Genomic DNA, 26606 nt, shown 5'->3' with positions numbered 1-26606 from the left:
TTTTCCTAGCTATGTCATTGGTCTCAATTTTGACCATGACCTCTGGCTGCTCGCCCTCCCCCAAAAGAATGTCCTACAGCAGCTCTGTGACATCCTTGGCCTTGGCACCAGGGAGGCAACGTACCATCCTGGATTCAAATCCACAGCTGCAGAAATGCCTATCTGCTCCCCTAACTATGGAATCCCCAACCACTATAGCACTTCCACTCTTCTTCATCTTGTGCAGTTGAGCCACCTGTGGTGCCATGAACTTGGCTTTTGCTACAGTCCTCTGAGGAACCATCTCGCTCACCGCTATCAAAAGTGGAAAAATGGTTAGAGAATGAGGTAGCCTCAGGGGATTCCTGCATGACCTACCTGTTTCTCTTAGATACACTGATGGTCACCCATTCCCTCTCTGCTTGTGCACTTCTTAGCTGCGGCGTGACCATCTCTCTAAATGTGCTATCCAGATAATCTTCGGCTTTACGGATGCATCACAATGACACAATCACAATGCTGTTCGAGTTCCGCAACGCAGAGCTCAAGTTTCTGCAGCTGGTGACACTTCTGCAGATGTAGTCATTGAAGGCACTATGTGCCTGCACAACTTCACACGCCCTGCAGCATGCACATTTCCCATAGCCGAGCTGCACTAACATACCTTAAACTTTACATAAAGTGTTTACCACAGTATGGTAATATGCCTCACCTGTCACTCACCAATCCTCTCCACTGTGCCAAGTCTGGAAAGACCTAAACTTAGTAACCAATCAGCTTATGGGACTCCAATCATGTTACTTACAGATTTTATATGTAAACTCCCATCTCTCTCTCTCCCCGCCTCACTGCCCCCTCTCGCGCCCGCCCCGCCCTGCCCACCCCCTCTCGCTCTCGGCTGTCCGCTTGCTTTATGGGTTCTCTTATGTTGTTTAGGTAGCTTACTTTAATTACTTTCTGAATTCACATGTAAATCACACATCTTTTTTCCCCCTATCCACTGAATTCCCACGTGAACCTAATTTGCTACTCACTCGGTCTCAGTCTCAGTCTCATTCAGGCGCAGTCGCCCGTCTCCTTGCGCAACCCTTACTGAATCTAGACTGATGTACAGAGTACTGCATTATCAGATGTGCATTTTGCATTAAACAGAGCTCCCGTCTGCCTGTTTTTGTTGGCTTATCTTATGGTAATAGCTGACAAAAGGGAGTAAGTTCTCCCAGTAGTGTTATCAGCATTTATCTGTTAACCAACAATTCCAAAATGGGTTCACTGATCCTCCAGGCCTACAATGCTGCAAAAACTTTATTCCTCTAGTTCTGGCCTGCTCTGCATCTTAGATTTCCTTCACCCAGCATTTGAGGCAGGGCCTTTTACAGCCTGGGTCCTAAGGTCTGCAATTATCTGCCTAAGTCTTGCCACCTTTCTCCTTTAAGAAAGTTCTTAAAACCTAGCACTTTCACAAAACCTTTGATCACTTGTTCAGATATACTCTTATATGCTTCAAGATAACACTCCAGTGAATCACCTTATGATGCTATATAAATGCAAGTTGATATTTATCACTTCTATACTGATTGTTTGCAAATTTGCTGCCATGTTTATTTATGCTGTAACAGTGATTACACTTCCAAACTAATGTTTCCCCTGGCTGACCTTACTGGAGATTGCCAAAATCCTACAGTTGATGTTGTGAATGAACCTACCTCTCAAAGTTGTGCATAAGCTTGCCAGAGGAAAGAAAAATTATTAATGGGACCACAAACATTATTAGTAAACATAATTATGATTGTAGCATTTTATTGTCGTCTGCCTGCATCAAGTGGCTTTCACCAATGTGGCATTATCCTGTTTGTTGAGAATTGCATGGTGATAGGTTGGATTGAGCTAGTAGTGGAGAAGCCGTACATTTTGGTAAATGCTGTCAATGAACCCATCAAGAAGATGGACATCTGAGGCTATTTTTCACAAGTGGTGCACAGTTTGACCTGTGGGATACGGGTAGTGACAAGAAAGCGGAATTTAAGTAGAATCATTCATGATTGTTTTGAGTAGGGGAGCAGCCTTGAGGGATTGCATGGTCTACTCCTGATCCTATTTCCTATATTCTTACATATTGACAAGTCATATGTAGCCATAAGCATTTTGATCTGAACTAAGTATCTGCTGTGATTCAGGTGGTAGCATTCTGGCCTCTGCATCTCAAGGTTCCAGATTCAGGTTCCACTCCAGGGCTTGAGCATAAATATCTACACCAGTGGTGGGCAACCTGCAGCCCAAGGGCCGCATGCAGCCCATCAGGATTCTGAATGCAGCTTGCGAGGCATTTTGCTGACCATTGCCCACACGCGGGGTTGCCAGATTCAACAGGTTTCTGTCCACGCTTTTTTTCCTATAGTATTACTAAAGTGATACACACATAAAGCAAGGGCACGTGAAGTGAGGTACGCGCTGACTGCACACAACATTGACTGCGAGAGACCCCTCTGCGCTCCCTCTGCATCCTATCAAAGCGCTGCTACAGTTCAATCAGCACAATCCGCAAATTCTAGGTACGCAAGCGCAGTTAGCAAATTACCCTATCCCGGGAGACCATCTTGGTTGTGACACTGGTGGACGTGGGAGGTTGCGCTTTTTAATGTTACTTTTGCCAGGAACTTAATTTGTCTCTAGCCATACAAAGGATTGCTTTGTGTTGAAGTAGCATGATAAAGGACGAGAATCAAGTGCAAAATCAAAAATAATAGAGGAAGACATAATAGCCAAAAAGAGAAAAATTGGTGATGAGGGCAGAATGGTAAAAGAGAGTTGGGAACTGGATTATTTTGTTATTGAACAGAAAGAGAGGCCATTTTGCTTAATTTGCAACAAGGTGATATCAGTTCAAAAAAAATACAATGTTACGAGACATAACGAAACACACCATTCCTCACATGGCAAAATTTCCATTGGATTCTGCCCAACCTGTTTGACAAATCGGAAGAAAGCCGTGGAAGCATTTTCTAAAACTCGTTATGAAATATTTGATGTGTATTTAATCATATTCATGGGATCATGGTTCGTGCACATGCCCAGTTTCAATCTTGCCTACTCACTAGCCTAGGTTGCCCTGATCTAAGCTGACCATCCAGTGCAGTACTGAGGGAGCACTGCACTGTCGAAGGTGCAGTTTTTCAGACGAGGCGTTGAATTGAGGCCCCAGACCGCCTGTTCAGGTGGATTTAAAAGATCCAATGGCACAATTTCAAAGAAGAGCAGAGGGTTATTCCTGATGTCCTGGCCAATATTTATCCTGAATCAAATTTCAAAATAAGAGATTATCTGGCCATTACCGCATTGCTGTTTGCGGGAGTTTGCTGTGTGCAAATTGGCTGCTGCATTTCCTACATTCCAGCATTGACTACACTTCAAGAGTAATTAATTGGCTATAATGCATTTTGAGATATCCAGTGATTGTGAAAAGTGCCCTACATACATGCAAACCTTTCTTTCTTTCTTGGGTAAAGGTTCTCTGTCACAGACTGAATCAGATTTTGTATTTGCTGACATGAATTCAATTCAAGTATTGATTAAATTTTGTTCTGGGGTAGTACCAGAGTAGATCAATGAGCAAATACATACAAATTCGGAGCAGGAGTAGGCCAATGAGATCAAAATAATTCTATTTGATAAGTTCTAAGACCAAATGGCTACAAATATATTGTGAAAGAATGGCTTCATGTGTTGTATGATAAATGGGAAACTCTCAAAATATTTGGTGAAATGCAATTATAGCTGCTTTGACGTATATATGTTCACTAATTTCATGCAATTTTATGTACTTTTTCAGCAATTAACTCCAACCAGTAATGCAGAGGCTGTGAAAAATGAACCAGAAAATAAACATAAAGGTATCTTTCAGACACCATAGTAGCGCAAGTTATTTACAAGCTGTTTCCTTGTTTTCAAATCCCTCTTGGCCTTGTCCCTCCTTATCTCTGTAATCTCCTCCAATTCCACAACTCTCTGAGATATCTCCCGCAAGCTGATTCTGGCCTCTTCTACGTTCCCAATTTTAATTTCCCCACCATTGATTGTCATGCCTTCGTTTACCTAGGCCCCAAGCTCTGGAATTCCCTCGTATACCTCTCTGCCTCTATTTCACTTTTTCCCCCTTTAAGGCACTCCTTAAAACCTGTCTCATTGACCAAGCTTCTGGTCATCTGACCAATATCTCTTTTTGTGGCTCGTGTCAATGCTCCTGTGAAGCACCTTGGGACATTTCATTACTTTAAAGGTGCTATATAAATGTAAGTTGTTTCTTGCCAATTTATTTTTTGAAGCCAGTGCATCATCTTTGCCAGTAGTGGTTGGATAACTCAAATATTTGACAAATTAATCCATAATATCGGTAGGTAGTGGAAAATTGGTGTAAATGAAGAAGGCAAACAGTATGGTTATTACTAAAAAAAAAGTTTAGTTCAATGTAATGTCGAGGTTGGATAGTTGAAGCGTTTCTGTATGATGGACCAAAACAATGACAACTGATTTAAACATCCATAAAACATCATGAGGACTCGAAACGTCAACTCTTTTCTTCACCGCTGATGCTGCCAGACCTGCTGAGTTTTTCCAGGTAATTCTGTTTTTGATTTAAACATCCACATGGTTCTACTGCCCTCTGGTGGAAGTGAGCAATTTCACAGTGTACCTCTTCAGATAATGTATGTTGAAAAGCCAAGATAAATCAAATCAGATGTCAACATTTCAGTACATAACACTCAATCAGGCACAAGAATATTCAATCTTTCCTCCTCCCAAAACAATTTCCAGCCCTAAAGGTATGGAGACTTCGAGAACCTGATATGTTTTCCTGGTTTGCCTACAGGTGTTGGCAGCTCCAAATAGAAAACAGTAAGTTTTTTGCAGGCTTTAAAAAAAATTCCAGTTCAATCCCTGATAAGTTAGTCCATGTGTATATGATACATTACAGCATGAAATAGAGAATATATAATCTTAGTAGCACTTAATCACTACTTGACCTGTTGTTTTGCATTATGCAAAAGTGTGCAATAATTACAGTTTATATGTTACTAGTTATTTTGGTGGGGTAGATGAGTCTTTTGAATGGAATTGCTGCTGTTAACATTAAATGTTTTTTCTATCTTACAGTCCATAATGTAACTTGTTAGGTGTGCTTTTATAAAGATTGTCCTGAATGCTTAATTATGTTTTGAATGAATAGTTTTTTTTGGTTTATTGCAAAAAGTAACAATTTGTTAGTGAAACAGTGCCCAACTATTTATTTTAAACAAAACTGTCTTTTAGAAACCCACAGACTTGATGTTGTGTTATAGGTTCAGGTGATGCAGCAGAGATTTCCAATAAGCAGGACAAGTTGATAAGCAGAAGAGTTGGGTGCTGAGAGGTCACAATGCTCCATTTGGAGTGTGCCATTTGGTTGTATTTATATCTTCATTCTGAAAATGCCAATATGATAGGAAGCAATATGCTTGAAATATTGGCTTCTGCTTTTTGCATAATATGAGCTTCAAAATTTTGCTCATGTTCATAGAGGAACACAGTGATAATTTAAATTGATTTTGTGCTTGGTAATATGGCTCTAGGAGTATTCCTTTTTGAGCAGCTGGCTCACACTACAGGAATTATAACGTCCATAAGCAAAAGAATGAATCCTTGCAGTCATTAAAACTAGGGGCATGGAGAAAAATATCACCCGGCATTTGCAAATTGAAGAATAAGATACCATGAAGTATGACGCAGATTCTGGTACCAGTAATCTATTAAGTACTTACAATGGAAATCATATGCCAATACTAGATTTTAAATGTTTTTTTACTTAAATCTGGTTCATTTAATGAACTTTTGAATGAAATAGCTCCAGGAGACAGACAGAAAGGATTAAGTGTTTCAGCGGATTGGATACTGATTTGGATAAATGAATAAATGAAAGCAATATGAAAAGGAGAGCGTGCGCAGGGTGCCTGAGACATTAGAAGTTTGGAAACCAGAAAAAGTGAGTCGTGAAAATACCGTAAAGTGAGAATGGAAGGCATGTGCAGAGGAAAATGATTTGCACACTTTGAACCTTGGATGAAGTTTATGTATATATATATATATTTTTTGATTCATGGGATATTGGCATCGCTGGTCAAGCCAGCATTTGTTCTCCAGTCCTAATTATCCTTGAGAAGGTGGTGGTGAGCTGCTGCCTCAAACTGCTGCAGTCCATGTGGATGGGGTTGAAAGATATTTCACCTCATTTGAAAAGATAGCTATGAAATTGAATTGGCTGAGATGTTTGGACTACAATATTAGTGGTTTGTCAGGTACAGCAATGAATGTGTATGCTAGCTTATCAGAGGAGCTATCTGCAGACTACAAAGTAGTAAAAATAAAAGCAATATTAAATGCTTATGAGCTTGTCCCTGATGCTTACCATTTGAAGCTTAGGACTGTAAAAAGAAAAAAGACCTAATCAGACCTCTGTAGAGTTTGCAAGAAAACAAAACTCTGGGATCAGTGGTTTAGGGTATTAAAATTAGACAAAACTTTTGAAAATTTAAGAGAAATTGTGATTATGGAAGAATTTAGAAATAGTATTCCAGTAACTATCAAAACATATTTAAACATGGAAGACAAAATAAAAAGATCAGGTAAGCTACTGTTTTAGCCAATACATATGATATTTCACACAAACAGTTGAGTGTGGGAAAAGGATCGTATGGGAGTCAACAAGGAAATGGGAGGTATAGAAAATGGTAAAAGTGTTAGTAACAGGGAGCAAGCTGAAGGACGCCAGTCTACTAAAGATGAAAAGGTAGAAGGCAAAAGTGAATGGAGAAAGGTGGTATATTACCCTTGTAACAAGCTTGGACATACGAGGTCAAATTGCTGGAAGTTAACTGGGAGACCGATGCGGTGATAGGAATCAAGAGAGTTCTGTAAGTAAAAGTGTTGTGGGCTCTTGAGACCCAAGTGAAAGACAAACCAATGGCATTTGCCCGGGTGAAACAGGAAAAGACAGAATTAGCCACAGAGGTGAAAATGAGAAATTGTCCATTGCAGGGGTTCAATTTATTCTGGGAAATTACATAGCTGGATTGTAAATATTGACAATGCCTACTGTGAGAGAGGAACCTATTGAGATGCAATCAACAAGAGAAGAGCATCATCAACATTAAGAGAGCCTGGAAGCAATCCAGGATAATGTGGTGACGAGATCACAGGCACACAAAATTACATAGGAAAATGAAGAATCTCAGACGGGGGAGATCTATTCTTGAAAATTATACTAAGGAAGAAAAGATTAGAGAGAAAGAGGCTGAGGTGTTTAATTCATAGTAGTTGAAAGTAAGGAGGAGGGAACAGGAAAGAGCGATCCTAAGGAAGTACTTAAGAATCTAAATGTGATATAAAGTTACCTTCCAGAAGACTGTTGTTATGACTTACAAGAGCTGTTGCAGTCACACATGCCATTTTGTGGAAATAGGCCAGGGAAGACAAACTTGGCTTTGCATGATGTTGATGAAGGGAACTCGGTTCCAATAAGACAACACCCATATAGATTAAATCCAGTAAAACTGGCTCAAGTGCGGAAATAAATTGAATTTATGCTTCAAAATGACACCATAGAGCCCAGGTCACAGTAATTAGCGTTCACCCATGGTAATCGTGCCAAAACTGGATGGATCACAAAGACTGTGTATTAATTATCACAAAGTAAACTCAATAACAAGGGTGGGTTCATATCCTATTCCACAGTTGGACATTTGCATGGAGAGAGTTGGACAATCAGCATTTATCATAAAAATTGACTTACTGCAAGAATACTGACAAGTGCTGTTATCTGACACAGCAAGAGAGATATCAGCTTTTGTGACTCTGGCTGGTCTTTATCAATGCAAATTAATGCATTGGTATGGAAATTGCACCAGCAACATTTCAAAGACTAACAAATGAGATGATTGAAGAACTAAGTGGTTGGGCTATCTATATTGGTGACTTAATGGTATTCAGTCAAACCTGGAAGGAGCATTTACAGCATTTAAAGGAACTGTTTTACTGAGTACAGGAAGCTAACATGGCTAAAAGTGAATTTGCAAAAGCAAATGTTACATACTTAGGCCACACTGTTGGACATGGTCAAGTGGCCTCATGTGATACAAAAGTAAAAGTTATTGTAGAGTTCTCAGTCCTACAAAAAACAAGAAATTTTGTGATTTCATAGAATTTAGTGAATTTTATCAGAAATTCATGCCAAATTTCAGCCGTGTAGTTGCTCTACTGACTGGATTATTTAAAAAGAACAGAAGATTCCAATAGACACAGTACATTTGACAGCTTAAAAGTTGTACTGATGACTATACCTGTTCCGGTAGCACCTGATTATGCAAAGCAGTTTAAATGGCTGTTGTGATGTGAGTGTTAGTGGTGTGTTACTACAGGAAGATGAACTGGGACTGGAGAAACCAGTGGGGCATTTCTCACGGAAATTGGATGTACATCAGAAGAAATATTCAACTATAGAAAAAGAGACTTTAAGTTTGGTTTTGGCTTTGCAGCATTTCCAAGTGTATGTTGCAAACAATTCTTCAGACACAGTTGTATATACTGACCACAATCTCTTAAAGTTTCTGGAGAAATTTCAGGATAAAAACACCAGACTGTTCCGTTGGGTTTATTTTTGCAACTGTTCAATTTTTTAAAATTACTCATGGCTGGATGAGAGAATTTAATTACAGATGTGTTGCCAATGGCTTAAATTTAAAAGGACTTGTATAGAGGGAAATTGAGAGTGGACTGGAATGAACATGATTTTTCTATAAGACTTTAATATATATTTTCATGTTTGATGCATGTACACCATAATGAAATTGTATTTTGTATAGTAAGTACTAAGAAGTGGGTTAAGAAAATGAAGCCGTCTTTAAAAATATGGTGTTTCATTTTTCTGCTTTGAGGGAGTGTGCTGTTATTTTTGGGAATATGATGATATTGTGTAAAGTAGGCTATGTGTGTGTGCCCATGATTAATTAAACTGGAGACGGTTAATAAAGACAGCTTGACTGTGAGATAAAAGGGTAAAGTCGCCAGGTTCATGCATTTGTAATGAGAGGTTATGGTGAGGTTGGATTTGCAAGTAAATAGGTTGGATTTAAAATTTGCAACATGTCTAAGGAGTTAAACGCTGTGTAATCATCAGCAAACAGCCTCACTTCTGTCCTTGCGTTGAAAGCAGCTGAATATATCAGGCCTATGAGGAACACCTTCACTGATCTGGTACTGAGATGATTGGCCTCCAAAAACCATACGTATCGTCCTTTGTGATAGGTATGACTCCAACCATTGGAGAGTTTTCCCTCAGATTCCCATTGACTTCACTTTCACTAGGGCTCATTGATGCCGTACTTGGTCAAGTGTTGCCTTGATGTCAAAGGGCAGCCACTCTTGCCTCATCTCTGGAATTCTTTTGCTTGTTTGGACTAACACTGTAATGAGGCCTGGAACTGAGTGGCCCAGATGAAATGCAAACTAAGCATCAGTGAGCAGGTTGTTGCTGAGGGAGTGTCACTTGATAGCACTGTCATCGATCCCTTCAATCACCTTGGTGATGATCGAGAGCACACTGATGGGGTGGTAATTGGCTGGGTTGGATTTGTTCTGCATTTTATATTCAAGACTTAGAGTTGGGTATATGGCATTGTTGTAGCTGTAATGGAACAACTTGGCTAGTTCTGGTGCACAAGTCTTCAATACTACATTGGGCATATGGTCAGTGCCAATAGCCTTTGCCATATCCGGCAATGTTAGTCATTCCTTTATCACATGGAGTAAATTGAATTGGCTGAAGAATGCCATTGTGATGATGGAGACTTCAGGAGGAAGCTGAAAAGGATCATCCACTTGCAACCATCTTCAGCCAGGATTGTCAAATGCTTCAGCCTTGTCTTTTGCACACTGACATTTATTTATAAACTGGCATTTAGAAAAGACTGAAATAAAAACACAAAATGCTGGAAAAGCTCAGCAGGGCTGGCAGCATCTGTGGAGAGAGAAACAGAGTTAATGCTTCAACTCTAAATGACTTCTTCAGAACTGAAGAAAAGTAGAAATGTGATGGATATTATGTTTAACGGGGGTTGAGAAGGTGGAGCAAAATAGAAGGTCATGGATTGGTGGGAGCTCAGGAGAGATTAACAAAGATGTCATGGACATAAGACAAAGGGAGTGTTAACGGTAGTGATAAAGACTAAAGTTGTTGCTGACAGTGGCATAAAGGTAAGATAGCAGAATGTGTTAAAAGTTGAACAAAGGTCAGCACTCTGAAAATGGACTGGAAACCTTAATTCTGTTACTCTCTCCACAGATGCTGCCAGACCTGCTGAGTTTTCCAGCATTTTCTGTTTTTATTTCAGATTTCCAGCATCCACAGTATTTTGCTTTTAGCTTAGAAAAGAGTATTTTGTTCAATAAATCCTTGCAGATGCCAAGTTTATTTCTTAAGTGACAGAGAGCAACAATGCTGGGCAAAGGGATGGGTCAAAGTCTCAGGAGCTTTCAAGAATGATCAAGTTGGAAACATAAGGAACACATACATATATTAGAAAAAGGTATTAAAAGGAACATGCCAAACTTACATTTAGGCCAACTAGGTTGAAGCAATTCAAGCTACGTTGCCCTTTTCTCATCCCTCAAGAAGTGGCCTCTTAATCAGTCGCATTCTGATATGTTCAATAGAAATTTGTCAAAGTAGCATCCTTGATGTTGCTTTTCAATGTAGTTTTGGTTCATTCCCAAATAGTACCTATAGCAAGGGCCTCCTGAATCCTAAGTATTTAAGTTAATCAATTATGTTACATTTCAGATCAAACTACTTGCAAATAATAAAAATGGAGGAATGTTTTGTTAAAGTAGTCTTTTTTCCTTCTTTGGATCAAATGAGTTATCAGTGGCTATAGCAATAGAAATGTTGCTCGGATGTTGGTTCTGGCCAGTTGCCCAAAAACTATCTAGATTCAGACTGATGACTATTTTGTTGCAAATTGTGCCAAAAATGTTGGAAACGTAGCTGCAAGCCCAGCAATCAACTCAATTAGAGTAGTTGCACTATCGAATCTGCAGAATGAAGAGTGACAATACAGCATTCGTTAAATGCCCTTTTATTGTGCAAAGTTATCTATCAGTGAATGTTTATTTGCAAACTATGCAGCAATTTTGTGTAATGGAGCAAGAAATGTGAAGCAACTTACTCAAGAACTTTGCTTTGCAATTACCCTGAATAGGTAAATACATTACCGATGCCCCTTTCCAATCCTGGGGGTGAACATGCATTTGTTCAACTTTTAAAAACAACATAAAAATTAGTTAAGCTACTTGTAATATGAGAGTTTCTTATTCATTAAGCTTTAAGCTTACATATTTAATTACATAAACACAAACATATTACATCTTATGCAATTTATTTTCATTTCAGTTAAGGAATATTGCAAAGCAGTCTTTGCATATGAAGCAACCAATCCTGATGAACTTAGCTTTAAGGAAGGAGATCGTATTCTACTGACAAGTAAGGTAAGCTTTCCCTGGGATGCAAAAAAAAATCAAACCGTTTCTAACAATTTCTTACAAAATTCTTCATCACTTGAGTCTTAACGGTATCCAGTATCAATAATTGTCTTACCCTTAATTTATGGCTCCGCATTATTTGGATAATGTTACCATCCCTGTAGAGACCAAGTTTCCAGTGAATGATTGAAAAGGTCACACAGCAAGATTTCAAGTTTTAAGACTTTTACTGTAACACACAAATTAAAAGCAATGACTAAATGCTATTTCAGTAAGCAAGTTATACTCTAAACAAAAGATTCCCCATGTGACATTTAAAATGAATGAAAATCTCCCTTTACAGTCATACTTTGTCACTTAAGGAGATGCTTCATTCTCCAGGAACCAGTCCAAAATTATTCTTGGCTCCTTTTTCCTTTTCTAGCTGAACGACTTCTAATCCCAGAACTACTTTCAGGGTGTGGGTTACCCTGGAGATCCCTCCGTCTTGCCAAAGCTAGGTGAATCTTCCAGCTTTGTTTAAACCCTCAAAACCCTGGTCTCTTCAATCTGAGCACGAGCTCCCACCTGCATTTTTAATGGTGAACAATAGAGACTTGCTGCCTCGAACCCTCTGCTCTCTCTCCCTCTCGGATTCTTGCAGACTAACCCTTTCTTTGAGATTCAGTGATATTTAGGAAAATCTGCAACTCTACAAAGGCTTCCTATGGACTAGTCCCCTCCTCAAAGCCTATCTCCAGGGCAATGTGAATCACATGGTATCCAGGTAGAAATGCTAATTAACTATCTTCTAGAACCACCCACCCGCCAAACTCCGTTCTATCTTGGAATTAAATAGACAGATTAAAATATAACTATTTACAAAACCTGACATTCCTAACATTTCCCTGGGTCTAGGGAAACAAACAGTCTATACACTGTCAGCACAGCCACTCTGGTCACTGTTTACAAGTGTGAATATCTTGCACTCTCCTAGTAAAACAACTTGGGCCCCATTTCACCTTTAACAGCCAAGTCACCCAGGCTTCTTGTCAACAGAATCCAGAACAGGTCAGATTACCCCCTCTATTCCTCCGTTTTACTCTAAATTAAAGACACACTTCCAAAACACACGAACCTCATAAAAGTAACAATAATTGTCTCATCAGAGAGACTTTCCCTTACACAGGCATCAATTTGATGTTTAGGTTTACTGAAAAGACTGGGCTCTTTCATAAACTGAACAAAGATTGAGCTACTGCTCCTGCAGGAGAATGCTTCTGTACTGCTTGGTAGCTAATCAATATGCATCAAAATAATTCATCTTAGAGGCCATATTTCATTACTGACGTCCAAATAGTAAGTTTTAATGGTGACCCTTCTGCCAGAATATCTGTTTGTTGGGATTTGAGGGATGTAATCTGCAGCAAAGAACAAAGTTTCACATATATCACTTTAAAAATGCTGTGTGGTAATAAAGATAGGCTTTAAATTGGTATTTTAATTGTTCTTAGATTTTTGGTTCTGTAAATAGACCCTAAAGATTAAATAAAAAAGGGTTTGAAAAACTCAGCAGGTCTGGCAGCATCTGTGGAGAGAGAAACAGAGTTAACGTTTCGAGTCTGATTTGCTTCTTTGGGCTCTGAAGAAGAGTTGTATCGGACTCGAAGTTGCTCTGTTTTTCTCTCCACAGATGCTGCCAGAACTGCTGAGTTTTTCCAACACTTAGTTTTTATTTCAGATTTCCAGCATCCACATTATTTTGCTTTGAGCTTAAAGATTGGCGCCAGTTGATCAAATGGCAATAGCTGGTTGCTTTTAATAAATAATATAATTTGGCAAATGCTTTTTTTATTCTTATTTCAATTTGAGATCCTCTAATTCTCATTCCTTTCTAGGATACAGGCGATAGGGGATGGTGGAAAGGAGAATTAAATGGCAAGCAAGGGGTCTTCCCAGACAACTTTGTGGTCGTGATTTCAGAAACTGAAAGAGAGGTAGGTATATTTGTGCTGAGGATGCAAAATGTTCAGGCAAAATCTTCTGTTCTGATAGTGCTTTGTATCGTAAAAAGGTGATAATTTTGCTGCTGTGCTTTTATTTCTGTATTAGTATTTTCTGACTTTCTAGTGGTGGGAACAAGAGGAAGAATTGTGAACTGGAGTGGGAACTTAGAGGGAAAAATAGTTGAGAACTTGGAGACACATTGAATCAGGAGAAGTTACATTGAGCGGCATCATCAGTATTGTGTAAGGAAGGCAGTGATTGGAGCAGTGGGGGAAGCAGAAGGTTAAAGTATATAGGAATACTGGTTAGAACAGGTTGGATTTTAGTGACTCCACTGTTGTGTAAAAGTTGCCCCCAGGTGGAGCTGAAACAGGGCTTTTTTGAATCCTGAGCTTTTAATTGACGAATAAAAATAAAAGCTGTTTGCATGCTGTTCAGGCAAGTGCTCAACAAACATGCTAACATTAAGTTCTAAAGTGGGAGGGCAAGAGTTCTGGAGAAAGAATAGTGATTTTCAATAATTTTCCTGTCATTTTGTGTGTCACAGTTGTCACTTGTTTGATCCTTAAGCAAATAAATAATCTCTTTAGAAATAAATAATAACTTTAGAAGTTTTGCTTTAGCTAGGAAGGCTTTTAGAAACTTTTTTTTAACAAAACAACCAATTTCTGACTTCCCCCTTAATTGTAGATTAGTTATGTTGCTATTTTTTTTCCAATTGTTCTTAAATTATTTTACCCATGTCCTGCACAATATTACTACATAATACTGCAATAAAAACTTCAGACTTTTTTATACAGGTTATTGCTGCTCCCAAACCTTCTGCAAAATTACCTCCAAAGCCAGAGATCGATGATGTAAGTCATCTGTAGGGAGAAACAAATTTTCTATTGTAGAATGTTTCTATACGACTTTGGTAAATTGCTTCTAGTACATTACAAGGAGTATTTTAAATGTGTTAGCTATTGTAGCACATCAAAGCTTTAAAAAAATACACGTCTTTATTCTAAAATAAATATTAAAATTATATTTTGCGAGTGATTGATATACTGATCTCAGGAGAAAATCTGGGGGGCCATGGAGGCAATATTTGGTTTCTTTTTTCCCCAGTGAATAGGAAGGAAAATCTGTATTAGATTTTGTACTACTGGGCATATTGTCTGGAGCAATTGAGTATTATTCAGTTGTGGTTGGTGGTTTCTTGTACTCGTATCTAAAAATTGCACACAGTTCTTGTCAGTGATTTACATGAAGAAGTGCATCATGTCTGCATAAATCATTTAAAAAAAAATTGTTCTGACAAATGCACCCTTTAATTTTTATTCTTGCCAAGAGTGGGTGATTTGTTTGAATGTGCATCTTCACTTTATTGCACAACTGTTGCAAGTGCAGTAATTTAAATGGGCTGACTTGTGCCTGGCCTGCACGAGAGCTGCTGCGTGGCCATACAGCTTAGAGGGAACATTGGTTCTGGCCCACACAATTACAAAGTGCAGAGAAAGAAAACAAAAATACAAATAAAAAATAAACAAATTAAATCAAACTCTGCAATTTTTAACCTTATGTAATGCTTCTACTAATTAAAAATTCCAAGACAACTTATATTTATGTAGAATGCTATTTTGGGTACTTCTGTAGAAGTCTGTGGAATGGTAGTTATAAATATTTTGTACCCTGGCTAATGTTAAAGGAAAACTTACCCAAGCAAAACATGCCCCGTCCATTATTCCTAGTTTTTCTCAAGCTTCTCTTTTTCGTCTTTCCCACAACACTTAGCCTCCTGTATTACCAATAACACATATCTACCACTAATTAGCTGGAAAGATGTGGTTTATTTTTCAGAATCACGAAAGTCGGGATGTTGCTTTCATGTGTAGTTACGATAACATGGTAAATACAAAAGATCTGCAAGCAGCAAGTTCTGTTGCACAGAGGTTGGCTGTGATTAAGTTTAATATTGTTTCTGTGATTAGCAGGAAAAGGAAGTTCAGAGTTGTAATGGATAAACTTGGGAAACAACAGGAATGTTTTGTACAGAGTTCATTAACAACTTCAATGAGTTACCAGGAAATGTGGTTGTTGCCAAGTTATTAAAATATTTTAGAAACTAGACACTATAGGGGAAAGGAAGAATAAATCAATACTGCCTTATTACATCCTCACGATATCCCAGAGTGATGTACAATCAATGAATGTCTTCGAGAAGTTGGTCAGTGACAGAGTGAGAGAGAAATAGTGTGGTCATTTACAGTGAGAGACGAGCAGGGCCTTTTAACTGTTGAGAGAGTGAGAGAAGAGTGTGAGACCATTAAGGAGTGCAAGAGGGAAAAGAGCTTGGAGGGCAGCTGATTGGTGAGTAGGATTGGTGAGTATTTCTAGTCTTTAAAGTAAAGTAAGATCTTTAGTTTGTGTTTAGATCTCTAGTCTTTTTTTCTCTTTTTCTTAAAGATAGCTTGTTAAGTGTAAGATCGAGACTGATGTGTATAACAAATAATTATAATAAAGTGTAAAGAAAGGGAATACTAGATTAATTAATTAATTGAATAATATACAACAGCGATAGCAGGGCTGGTGATGTGTTGTGTCAGCATGTGGGCGCTGCTGGACACCAAGGTGATCCAGAGCCATCACATCTGTACCAACTGTTTGCAGCTCGAGAAACTTTGGATCCAAGTTAAGGAGCTGGAGTTTGAGCTGCAGATATTGTGCCACATCAGAGAGGGGGAATGTTACCTGGACACTTTGCCCATGGAGGAACTCACCCCCCCGCCCCCCTTCAGATTAGGTAATTCAAATTTAGCCTGTGATCAGGGACAGGAGGGTGTGACTGCAGGTGAAGCAGGTCTGGGGACCCAGGAGGTAGCATCCGAGGAGCCTCGGCCCCTGCAACTGTCCAGCAGTTACAAGGTTCTTGCAAGCTGTGTGGATGAGAGCAGGGAGGATGAGCAAACTGACCATGGCACTGTGGTACAGGGAGCCATTCAAGTGGAGGGAGGAAATGGTAACATAGCAGTGGTAGGTGACAGTATAATTAGGGGGATAGATTCTCTGCAGCCATGAGCATGAGCCCTGAAGGTTTTGTTGCCTGCCTGGTGCTAGGGTTAAGGACATTTCCTCAGGGCTAGAGATGAACTTGGAGTGGGAGGGGAGGGATCCAGTTGTCGTTGTTCATGTTGGTACCAACGACATTGATAGGACTAGAAATGAGGCTCTGCTGAGAGAATTTGAACAGATAGGAGCCAAATTAAAAAGCAAAACCTCCAAGGTAATAATCTCAGGATTGTTACCTGAGCCACGGGCAAACTGGCATAGGGTAAATAAAGTCAAAGCGTTAAATGCGTGGCTCAGGGATTGGTGGGAGGAATGGATTTCAGTTTAAGGGGCACTGGCACCAGTATTGGAGGAGAAGGAAGCTGTCCCAGTGGGACCGGCTTCACTTGAATCAGTGTCTTGGCGAGCCAAATAACTAGGGCTATTGAGAGGGCTTTAAATTAAATTGAGGGATGGGGGGAGGGGGGGTGGTGGTTCTGGAAAGGGGATACGTAGGCCATGCAGAGCAGCTATTTAGGTAATGATACCCTGAGTGTGACAGGAAGGGACAGAGTATACACACATTAAAAAAACAACAGCAAATAGGGGAAAATTAAAGGCTCTTTACTTAAATGCAAGCAGTATTCGGTACAAAATAAATGAATTAACGGCACAAATAGAGGTTGGGTATGATTTTATAGCCATTAAAGAGACATGGTTATAAGGCGATCAAAGTTGGGAACTGCATTTTCATGGGTATGTGACTTTTCGAAAGAACAGGCAGGAAGGAAAGGGTGGTGGAGTATCTTTGTTAGTACAAGATGGAATAAGTACGATAGCAAGAAACGATCTTGGGTTGGAATATGTAGAATCCATATGGGTGGAGGTAAATAACAAAGGGAAGAAGATACTGGTGGGAGTAGCCTATGGGCCCTCCGACAGTAACTATGCTGTGGGACAGAGAATAAATCAGGAGATAATGAGGGCATTACTGTACATTAATTATGGGTGACTTTAATCATCTTGTAGATTGGGAAAATCAAATTGTCAGAGGTAGCCATGAGCAAGAATTCCTAGATTGTATTCAGGATAGTTTCTTAGAAGAATATGTTGTGAATTCAACCTGGGATCAGGCTATTTTTGATCTGGTAATGTGTAATGAGGCAGGTTTAATAAATGACCTGAGTAAAGGTTCCAGGAAACAGGGACCATAATATGGTAGAATTTAGCATTCAGTTTGAGAGTGAGAAACTTGGGTCGGAAACAACTGTGCTAAACTTAAATAGGGGGTAATTATAATTGAATGAGGGCAGAGTTGGCTGGAATGGACTAGGAAAGCAGTTTAGCAGAAAAGACAGTTGATGAGCAATGGCAGATGTTCAGTAAAATAGTTCATGACTCTCGACAAAGATATATCCCAGTGAAGAAGAAGGATTCAAGGAAAGGGGTAAAGCAACCATGAAAGTTAAGGACAGTATCAAATTGAAAGAAAAAACATACAATGTGGCAAAGATTAGAGGTAAGCCAGAGGATTGGGAAAGTTTTAAAAATCAACAAAAGATGACTAAAAAATAATAGAGGGAGAAAATAAACTTTGAGGGTGAACTAGCAAGTAATATAACAGTGGACAGTAAGAGCTTTTTTAAATATAAAAAAGGAAGAGAGAGGCCAAAGTGAACATAGGCCCCTGAGAGAATGAAGCTGGGGAAATAATAATGGGGAACCAGGAAATGGCAGAGGAGTTGAATAAATACTTTGCTTCAGTCTTCTCAGTAGAAGACACTAATAGCATTCCAAAAATACTAAATAATCAAGGGACAAAAGGGGTGGAGGACATAAATACAATAACTATCACTAGATAAATAGTACTAGGGAAACTAATGAGGTTACAGGCCGATAAGCCTCCTGGACCTGATGGGTTGCATCCCAGGATATTAAAGGAAGTGGCTGCAGAGATAGTGGATGCACTGGTAGTAATCTTCCAAGAATCCTTAGATTCTGGAAAAGTCCCAGAGGATTGGAAAACTGCCAATGTAACACCCTTATTCAAAAAGGGAGGGAGACAAAAAACAGGTAACTATAGGCCAGTTAGCTTAACATCTGTTACTGGCAAAATGTTAGAGTCTATTATAAAGGATGTATTAGCAGAGCATTTAGAAATACATAATCTAATCAAGCAGAGTCAGCAGGGGAAATCTAACAAATTTATTAGAATTCTTTGAGGAGGTAGCAAGCAGTATAGGTAAAGGTGAACCAGTAGATGTAATATATTTGGATTTCCAAAAGATATTCCATAAGGTACTGCTCATAAGGCTACTTAATAAGATAAGAGCCCATGGTGTTGGGGGTACTATATTAGCATGGATAGAGAATTGGCTAACTAATAGAAGACAGAGAGTTGGGATAAAGGGGGCATTTTTGGGATGGCAACCTCTAACTAGTGGAGTTCCACAGGAATTAGTGCAGGGGCCTCCATTAATTCCGATATATATTAATGACTTAGATGAAGGAAGTGAATGTACTATCACCAAGTTGGTGGATGACACAAAAATAGGTGGGAAGGCAAGTGGTGAGGATGACACAAGGAGTCTACAGAGGTATTTAAGAGCAAAAAACTGCGGATGCTGGAACAAAAACAGAATTACCTGGAAAAACTCAGCAGGTCTGGCAGCATCGGCGGAGAAGAAAAGAGTTGACGTTTCGAGTCCTCATGACCCTTCGACAGAACTGTCGAAGGGTCATGAGGACTCGAAACATCAACTCTTTTCTTCTCTGCCAATGCTGCCAGACCTGCTGAGTTCTTACAGAGGTATTTAGACAGGTTAAGTGAGTGGGCACAAACTTGGCAGTTGGAATATAATGTGGAAAAATGTGAGGTTAAGCACTTTGGCAGGAAGAATCGAGGAGCTGAATATTATTTAAATGGAGAAAGACTGCAGAAGGCTGTAGCACAGAGGGATTTGGGAGTCCTTGTGCATGAATCCCAAAAAGCTAACATACAAGTTCAGCAGGTAATAGGGAAGGCAAATGGAATGTTGACTTTTATTTCAAAGGGAATGGAGTATAAGAATAGGACAGTCTTGCTAAAACTATACAAGGCACTAGTTAGACCACACCCAGAGTACTGTGAACAATTTTGGTCCCCTTATGTAAGGAAAGATGTACTGGCACTGGGGGCAGTCCAGAGAAGGTTCACTAGGTTGATTCTGGGTATGGAGGGATTTTCATATGAGGAGAGATTTAGTAGGTTGGGCCTGTACTCATTGGAGTTTAGAAGAATGAGAGGCGACTTTATTGAAACATATAAGATTCTTAGGGCCCTTGCCAGGATAGATGATGAGAGGTTGCTTCCCCTTGTGTGAGAGCCTCGGACCAGAGGGCATAACCTCAGAGTAAGGGGGTGCCCATTTAAAACAGAGATGAGGAGGAATTTCTTCTGAGGGTAGTCAATCTATAGAATTCTTTACTGGGTCGTTAAGTATATTCAAGGCTGAGATGGACAGTTTTTTAATCCGTAAAGAAATCAAGGGTTCTGGGGAAAAGGCAGGAAAATGGAGTTGAGGATTATCAAATCAGCCATGATCTCATTGAATGGCGGCGCAGTCTTGATGGTTCGTAAGGCTACTTCTGCTCCTACGTCTTATGGTCTTATTCTTCTTATGTGGGCAAATGTAGGAGCTGGTTTTTGTCCAGGTATGCACCATAAAAGGCAAATCAGATAATCTGTTAGCAGAAAGATGATTAGATTGGTATTTTGGAAAGATGAGATCTAGTGTACTTGTGGGCCTTCTCCTTCTGAGCCTGTCTTTGCACTCTCAGAATCCTTTGCCTCTATCCTCATTACATACACAACATCACTGCCCGTGGTAAAATTTTCTTTTCTACCGTGTACGCACGTTGTGTGGAATTTTCAGGGCTGGAAAATACAGCGAGCTGTTCAGAAGTCCATTGATTTCGGCGGGACTGAGAAATCCCGTTGGTGGGAGGGGCCGTAAAATTCCACCCATTGTGTGTGTCATGCACTAAATTGAGTAAGATTAAAACAAAGTACCAAGTTACATTCATCTAGTATATGTTTCAGTTATCTTATGAAAGGCACTGCTCTGTATGTTGAACACCAACATTGAGAAAATCTCGAGAAATTAATTTCAGAACCGAAAATATGTTGCAGTATACTGAGAATGTAAGATCCATAATTTAGTTGGGAACAAAAATACTCCCTTACAGTATTAACCATCAGAGAGTAACAGAAAATGGATTGATAATAAGTCCATTTATTATTACTCCCTGTTCTTTTCATTCTGTTCTACCAGAAATGACCCCCGTTACTTCCACCTTTTATGACATTAATTCATGTTGTTGCCCAATGGTCTCCTTATTCCTCCAACAAAATGAACCACCTTAGATTTTGCTTTATTGAATTTCAATTGATATTTATGTGCCCATTCCACAAACCTATTTATATCTTCCTGTATATAAGTGCAATGCTTCACAATGTGTAAGAGCATACAAAATAGGAGCAGGAGTAGGCCATTCGGCCCTTTCAGCCTGCTCCATCATTCAATAAGATTATGGCTGATCTGGTTGTGGCCTTAACTCCACTTGCTGCCTGCCTCCCATAATCTTTGACTCTTGTGTCGATCAAAAATCTATCTAAATCAGTCTTGAATATATTTAATAACCCAGCCTTCACTGCTCTCTGAGGTAAAGAATTCCAAAGATTAACAACTCTGAGAGAAAAAAAAAATTCTCCACATCTCCATCTTAAATAGGAGACCCTTTTGTCAAACCGCTCCTGCTAGTTCTAGATTCCCTCCCCTCAGCTTCAACCTGTAAAGCCCCCTCAGAATCTTACATGTTTCAATAAGATCATCCATCATTCTTCTAAACTCCAATGAATATAAAACCATGTTGACTCTACTTGATTATATTATTATTTTCAAATGTCCTGCTCCTACTTCCTTAACTATTACTTATAGCTATCATCTGCAAATTTTGACACCATGCTTCAAATTCCAGAGTCAGAATAATTTAGGGCATTGTGAACGACAGTGGTTGCAGACTGCTTCTTTGTGGAACATCACTTCCTACTTTCTATAAGTTTGAGAAGCTTCCTTCCTACCTACTGTCTTCTAGCCATCTTTCAATTCATTATTCTGCCTAGCTCCTGACTCCATATATCCTGATCATTGTAGCAAATATTTTCAATTTTGGCAATAAGGCTATTTATTGGCAAACTTGTATTTTGTCTCATGTATTTTAACACCATTTTGTGGAATAAGTCTCCCAACAGTCTGACATTGCATATATTTTCATCTGCCACTCATGGGGACAGCAATGCAAGTTAAACCAACAATAAAGGCAACAACAATTTATATTGCATGAGAAGAGAGTCCTGAATAGTTGGCAAGTCAATTCTGATAAATAGAGGCATTGATATGGAGAATACAGGAGAGAACAGTTAACTGTTAACTGCCAAGCTTCTGTTTCAAATTCAAACCAGGCAGATCAAGGTATTGCCATGGGGATTGAACCAAGGAACGGCAGTCCCCCAAGTTTTTAAGTTGGAAAAGGTGTAATGTGTGGACAGGACAAGGCCATGTGTATGAATATATGTGGCTTATAGCATGCACATTGTGAGCTTGACTGATAATCTTAAATTGGTTTTAGCACAAGCAGGATTGTTTAGCAAGTGTTGTCTAATCGCGGAATCGCATCTAATGTTGGATACTGTTTTGAGTTTTGCAAGCACGGCCTGGTTGGATGCAGTCAATACTTTTCCTGTTATTAACTGCCAAAGGGACGTGCTGTTTGATGTGGTCCGCCAGTCATTATAACGTATGGCCTACATACGTGGCATCACACTAGCACTGAAATTCATATGCCACGTTACTCTTTTGTTGATGGGCAGAACATCTTTTTGGCTTGACTGCTGCATTCTGTTACTGGAGAATATCACTCGTGTTGCTAATGCATAAGAACAGTGTAACAGTGTGTAACAGCTAGCTTCATCTGTTGTCAAATTTTTTGAGACACCTTAGCTTTCCAGGATAATCTACTGGGCACTTTTCAGGACTGAATGTGGCAGCCTTAGCCCATCAGTTTGCATAATATACAATGAGCAAAGACCTGATCATGGTAGCCATTATTCCACAGGATGGCTATGATGTGCCCTATTTCAACATCGAGCTTGCACCTTGAGGAGATGACTTGGACCCTGTTTGGAAGGTTGATGATCAGGCCAATCAGTACAGCATGTCAACTGTAGGAAAATCCCAACTGTAGGAATCCCAACATGTATTTTGGGATTCCTATAGTGTCGTGCAACATCAGGTTGGCCTTATTGGCAATCTCATAAATAAAGAGCGAGCCATTTGTTGACGGTGCAAGCTTGATGCTGAAATCGGGTGCATCAAAGGCATTTGCAGGATAATGGCTACCCCGATCAGATCATTTGCTATATATCTCGCAAATTCATGAATGGGCCTAAGACATCAGCTGAAAAGTGTCCTGTCTACCTCATTTTATCCTGGAAGGGTAAGGCGTCTCAGATAAAATTTGAGCAACAGGTGAAGCTAGCTGCTGCAGGCTGTTATTATGCAGGAGCAACACAAGTTGTATTCTCTACCAACGGAATGCTGCTATCAAGCATGAAAGACATCCTGCCTATCACATAAATGAGTAATGTGGTGAATGAGTTTGAGTGCTGGCGCGATGCCGGGTAGCAGGCCGTCCATCCCAATGACTGGATGATTGTATCAAACAGCACGTCCTTTCAGCTGTTCACAAGAGGAAAAGCACTGACTATACCCAGCCAGCCCATGCTTGCAAAACTCAAAACATAGGCCAGGACTTTCCCGTCGGTGATTTTGGGGGTGGGGCCTGCTCGCCGACGGGAAAATGACGCGAGATGATGTCAGGAGGAACCCCCGACATCATCCCGGTCCCTTTAAATGGCCAATTGAGGCCATTGACAGGTTAATTAAGATTGTTAAAGACCCTGCCTGTCCAACCTTAAGGCTGGCGGGCAGGCCAGGAGCCCCAGCGGGCTTCTGATAATACATGAAACCTCATCCACTGGCGGGATGAGGTTTCATGTCCGTTTTTAAAAAGTTTCATAAAGTTTGTGTTTCTTTTTAACATGTCCCATCTTGTGTGACATTGTCACATGAGGGGGACATGTTAATAATTTTAATTTTTTTTATTTTTGGAGTTTTTTTACCTGTCAATAATCTCCCTGAGACAGCACTTGGTCTCAGGGAGCAGTGCGCTACTTCGCATGCGTGTGCGAAAGAGCGCACTTTGACAGATGGGGAATCCCTCTTCCCCCTGCACAGGAAACGCATAGCTGGGTGGGTCTTAATTGGCCCACCTACTCAAAATGGCGGTGGGCCCCGTTTCGGCGGCAGAGTTCGGCTGCCCACCCACCGTCGTGCCAGTGGGGCTTGCCCACCCACCAAGGGCAAAATTCTGTCCACAATGTCTAACATTAGATGTGACTCTGCGATTGTCAACACTTTCTAAACAATCCTGATTGTGCAAAGAATTACAAGAAAACCAATTTAAGATTATCAGTCGGGTTCACCATGTGGCTCACTTAAGCATGCTTGAAGCCACATACATTCACGCACTGCGCTCTGTCCTTTGCAGACAGAAGGTGCATGTCCATGCATTACACCTTTTCCAACTAAACAAAAGCTTGGGGTGTCTTCCATTTCCTGGTCTATTCCCCAGGGCAATGCCTTGACCAATCGGAGTCGGCCTGCCTGGTTTGAATTTGAAACAAAAGGTTGGCAGTTAACTGTTCTGTGCTGCATTCTCCATGGCAACGTTCTACCAATCCGAGTCCATTTGCCAACCAATTTGTACTCTCTCTTCTCATGCAGTATATTCCCTTCACCATTGGTTTAATTTGAGTAGCTGTCCTGATGAGTGCAAGAAGAAAAACTTCAATGGCAATTTTTTTCTGCAATACTCAAGTTCTGCACTACCAAATAACCATTTGCATACATTTATATAAACTGCATAGATAATTTAAAATCCAGGAATGGTGGTTTCATAAATACTTGATCTTATTGTTGATTAATGAGAAATGCCCCCTAGAATTTACTTGATACCACAATGAATAAAACTCATCATTCAGAATTGACTTTTATACCTTCAAGAGGCTTTTGTTCAGTCTTACTTGAAAGTGTTTAGATTTTTACTTTTGCAACCATTTTCTAAATTTGTGATGTTTTATGATCTTTTTAACCCTTCACATGAAAACATGGGCAAGTTTTAGTCAAGACAATATTTTGCCAATTTAGTATAGTAGTTTATAAGTTCAAAGGGGTGAAGTTGCTGCATGACAGTTTGCAGATTTGCACTCCATACCCTATTGGGTGATGTAATTACTTTATTCAATGTTTAAGCTCCAGTTTATTGTTTCTGTTCATAGAAACCAAAAAAGCCACTGCCACCAACAAAAGTCCAAGGTATGTTATACTCACCAACTGTTTACATATTGCACTGTTGTAACTGTTTTAATACATTTCTCACATTGTTTGCATTAAAGCAATTTACTTATAAATTCACCTTAGAATAGCAAATTGTGGGAGCATGGTGGGGGTGAGGAAAGCGGCAAAATAAGCTATTTCTGGTTCTGAGATTTAAAATGCACAAATTTATCAAGGAAAATAAAGAATTTGTGCTATTCTTGACCTCTGTTCATCCAAAAAAAATTCTTGGCCAATCCATAGGGGAATATAGGGATATGCAAGAACAAGGCCTCAAAAACAGCAATAAATAAATAAATGTCCAGATCTACTTAGGCAGCATAGGTTAATGGATAAGCATTGACTAGAACACCTGCAGAACCACCTCACCCTTCCTCAGCAACCCCCCCCCCCCGCCCCTGCCAACTTTATCCACCACTGATCCTGTTGTGGAAAACCCACAACCTTTTGACTCTGAGGTGAGGGGTGTTACTTCAGTTAAGGCCTTTGCCATAGCTTTGCTGAGAAAAGGAGAGCAGTGTCTTAAAAGGTCAAAGTGTGATTTCCATCCCTCAAATATTGAGCATTGCCCACTCAATACAGTGGCAAATTGCTATGTAAACCCATTTTGCAGCACCATGCATCAATGCTTGAATATACTGGGCCACCCAAGGAAATAATAATATCTCACTTCATTATGGCCAAATATGTACAAATTAATTGTTTGAAATGGTGTTACTATTTTTTATTTATTTGTTCATGGGATGCAGGCATTGCTGGCTAGGCCAGCATTTATTGCCCATCCCTTATTGCCCTTGTTCAGAGGGCATTTAAGAGTCAATGGTCTGGAGTCATATGTAAACCAGACCAGGTAAGGATGGCAGATTTCCTTCCCTAAAGGGCAATAGTGAACCAGATGAGTTTTTATGCAATCGTCAATGGTTTTGTGGTCGTCTTCAGACTTTTAATTCCAGATTTTTAAATTTCACCATCTGCTACGGTGGGATTCGAACCTTGGTCCCCAGAGCATTACCCTGGGTCTCTGGAATACTAGTCCAGTGGCAATACCACTATGCCACCACCTCCCCAGACGACCAAACCCAAATTGTGATCTTTATGTAACAGAATAACATGATTGGTTACTGGGATTTAACTGTTTAAAAAATATATAATAGCACTACCTTCTTTCAAATGAGAGGGTGCACTTTTTTCTGTTTGGTTTCTGTTTTTTAACGAAAGAACAAGTCACCACAGGTGATGTTCTTGATCAAGTGTGATATGGTTTGTGAAAGTGATTGTGTGATGCCACCTCTGCTTTCCTCTTCCTACCTACTATTCTTAGGATGTGGCTTGAACCAATGTACCTCTATTCAGTGACCAGGCGGGCGTATAAAATTATAATTTGCAAATGTGGCCTTCTTTGTGTCAAAGGAAGTATGTTTTTACTTAATAGTGCAAAAGAAGCTCAATGGTAAAAATACTCAACAGTCTAAACTTATGGCTAAATTATTGCACAATGCTGTTGTACAATTTGCATTTTGAAGATTAATATACAAATCTCACATCAGG

The 26606-nt window shown here is 39.7% G+C and overlaps 1 protein-coding gene across 5 annotated transcripts in view; it reads left to right on the top strand.

Annotated features, from left to right (window-relative positions):
* Positions 1 to 26606, top strand: part of LOC121278237 (CD2-associated protein) — a 237126-nt gene that overhangs the window by 139450 nt on the left and 71070 nt on the right. For 4 of the 5 annotated variants that reach the window (XM_041188460.1, XM_041188459.1, XM_041188462.1 and 1 more), the window contains exons 7-11: positions 3809 to 3869; positions 11456 to 11550; positions 13422 to 13520; positions 14331 to 14387; positions 25001 to 25037. In XM_041188460.1, the coding sequence (XP_041044394.1) occupies positions 3809 to 3869; positions 11456 to 11550; positions 13422 to 13520; positions 14331 to 14387; positions 25001 to 25037 (349 nt within the window). The remainder of the gene's footprint in view (positions 1 to 3808; positions 3870 to 11455; positions 11551 to 13421; positions 13521 to 14330; positions 14388 to 25000; positions 25038 to 26606) is intronic. The other variant, XM_041188461.1, reaches the window with a different exon arrangement.

Source organism: Carcharodon carcharias, chromosome 5, assembly GCF_017639515.1.
Source record: "Carcharodon carcharias isolate sCarCar2 chromosome 5, sCarCar2.pri, whole genome shotgun sequence".
Taxonomy (NCBI): Eukaryota; Metazoa; Chordata; class Chondrichthyes; order Lamniformes; family Lamnidae; genus Carcharodon; species Carcharodon carcharias.
This window is presented reverse-complemented; position numbering and strand designations above follow the sequence as displayed.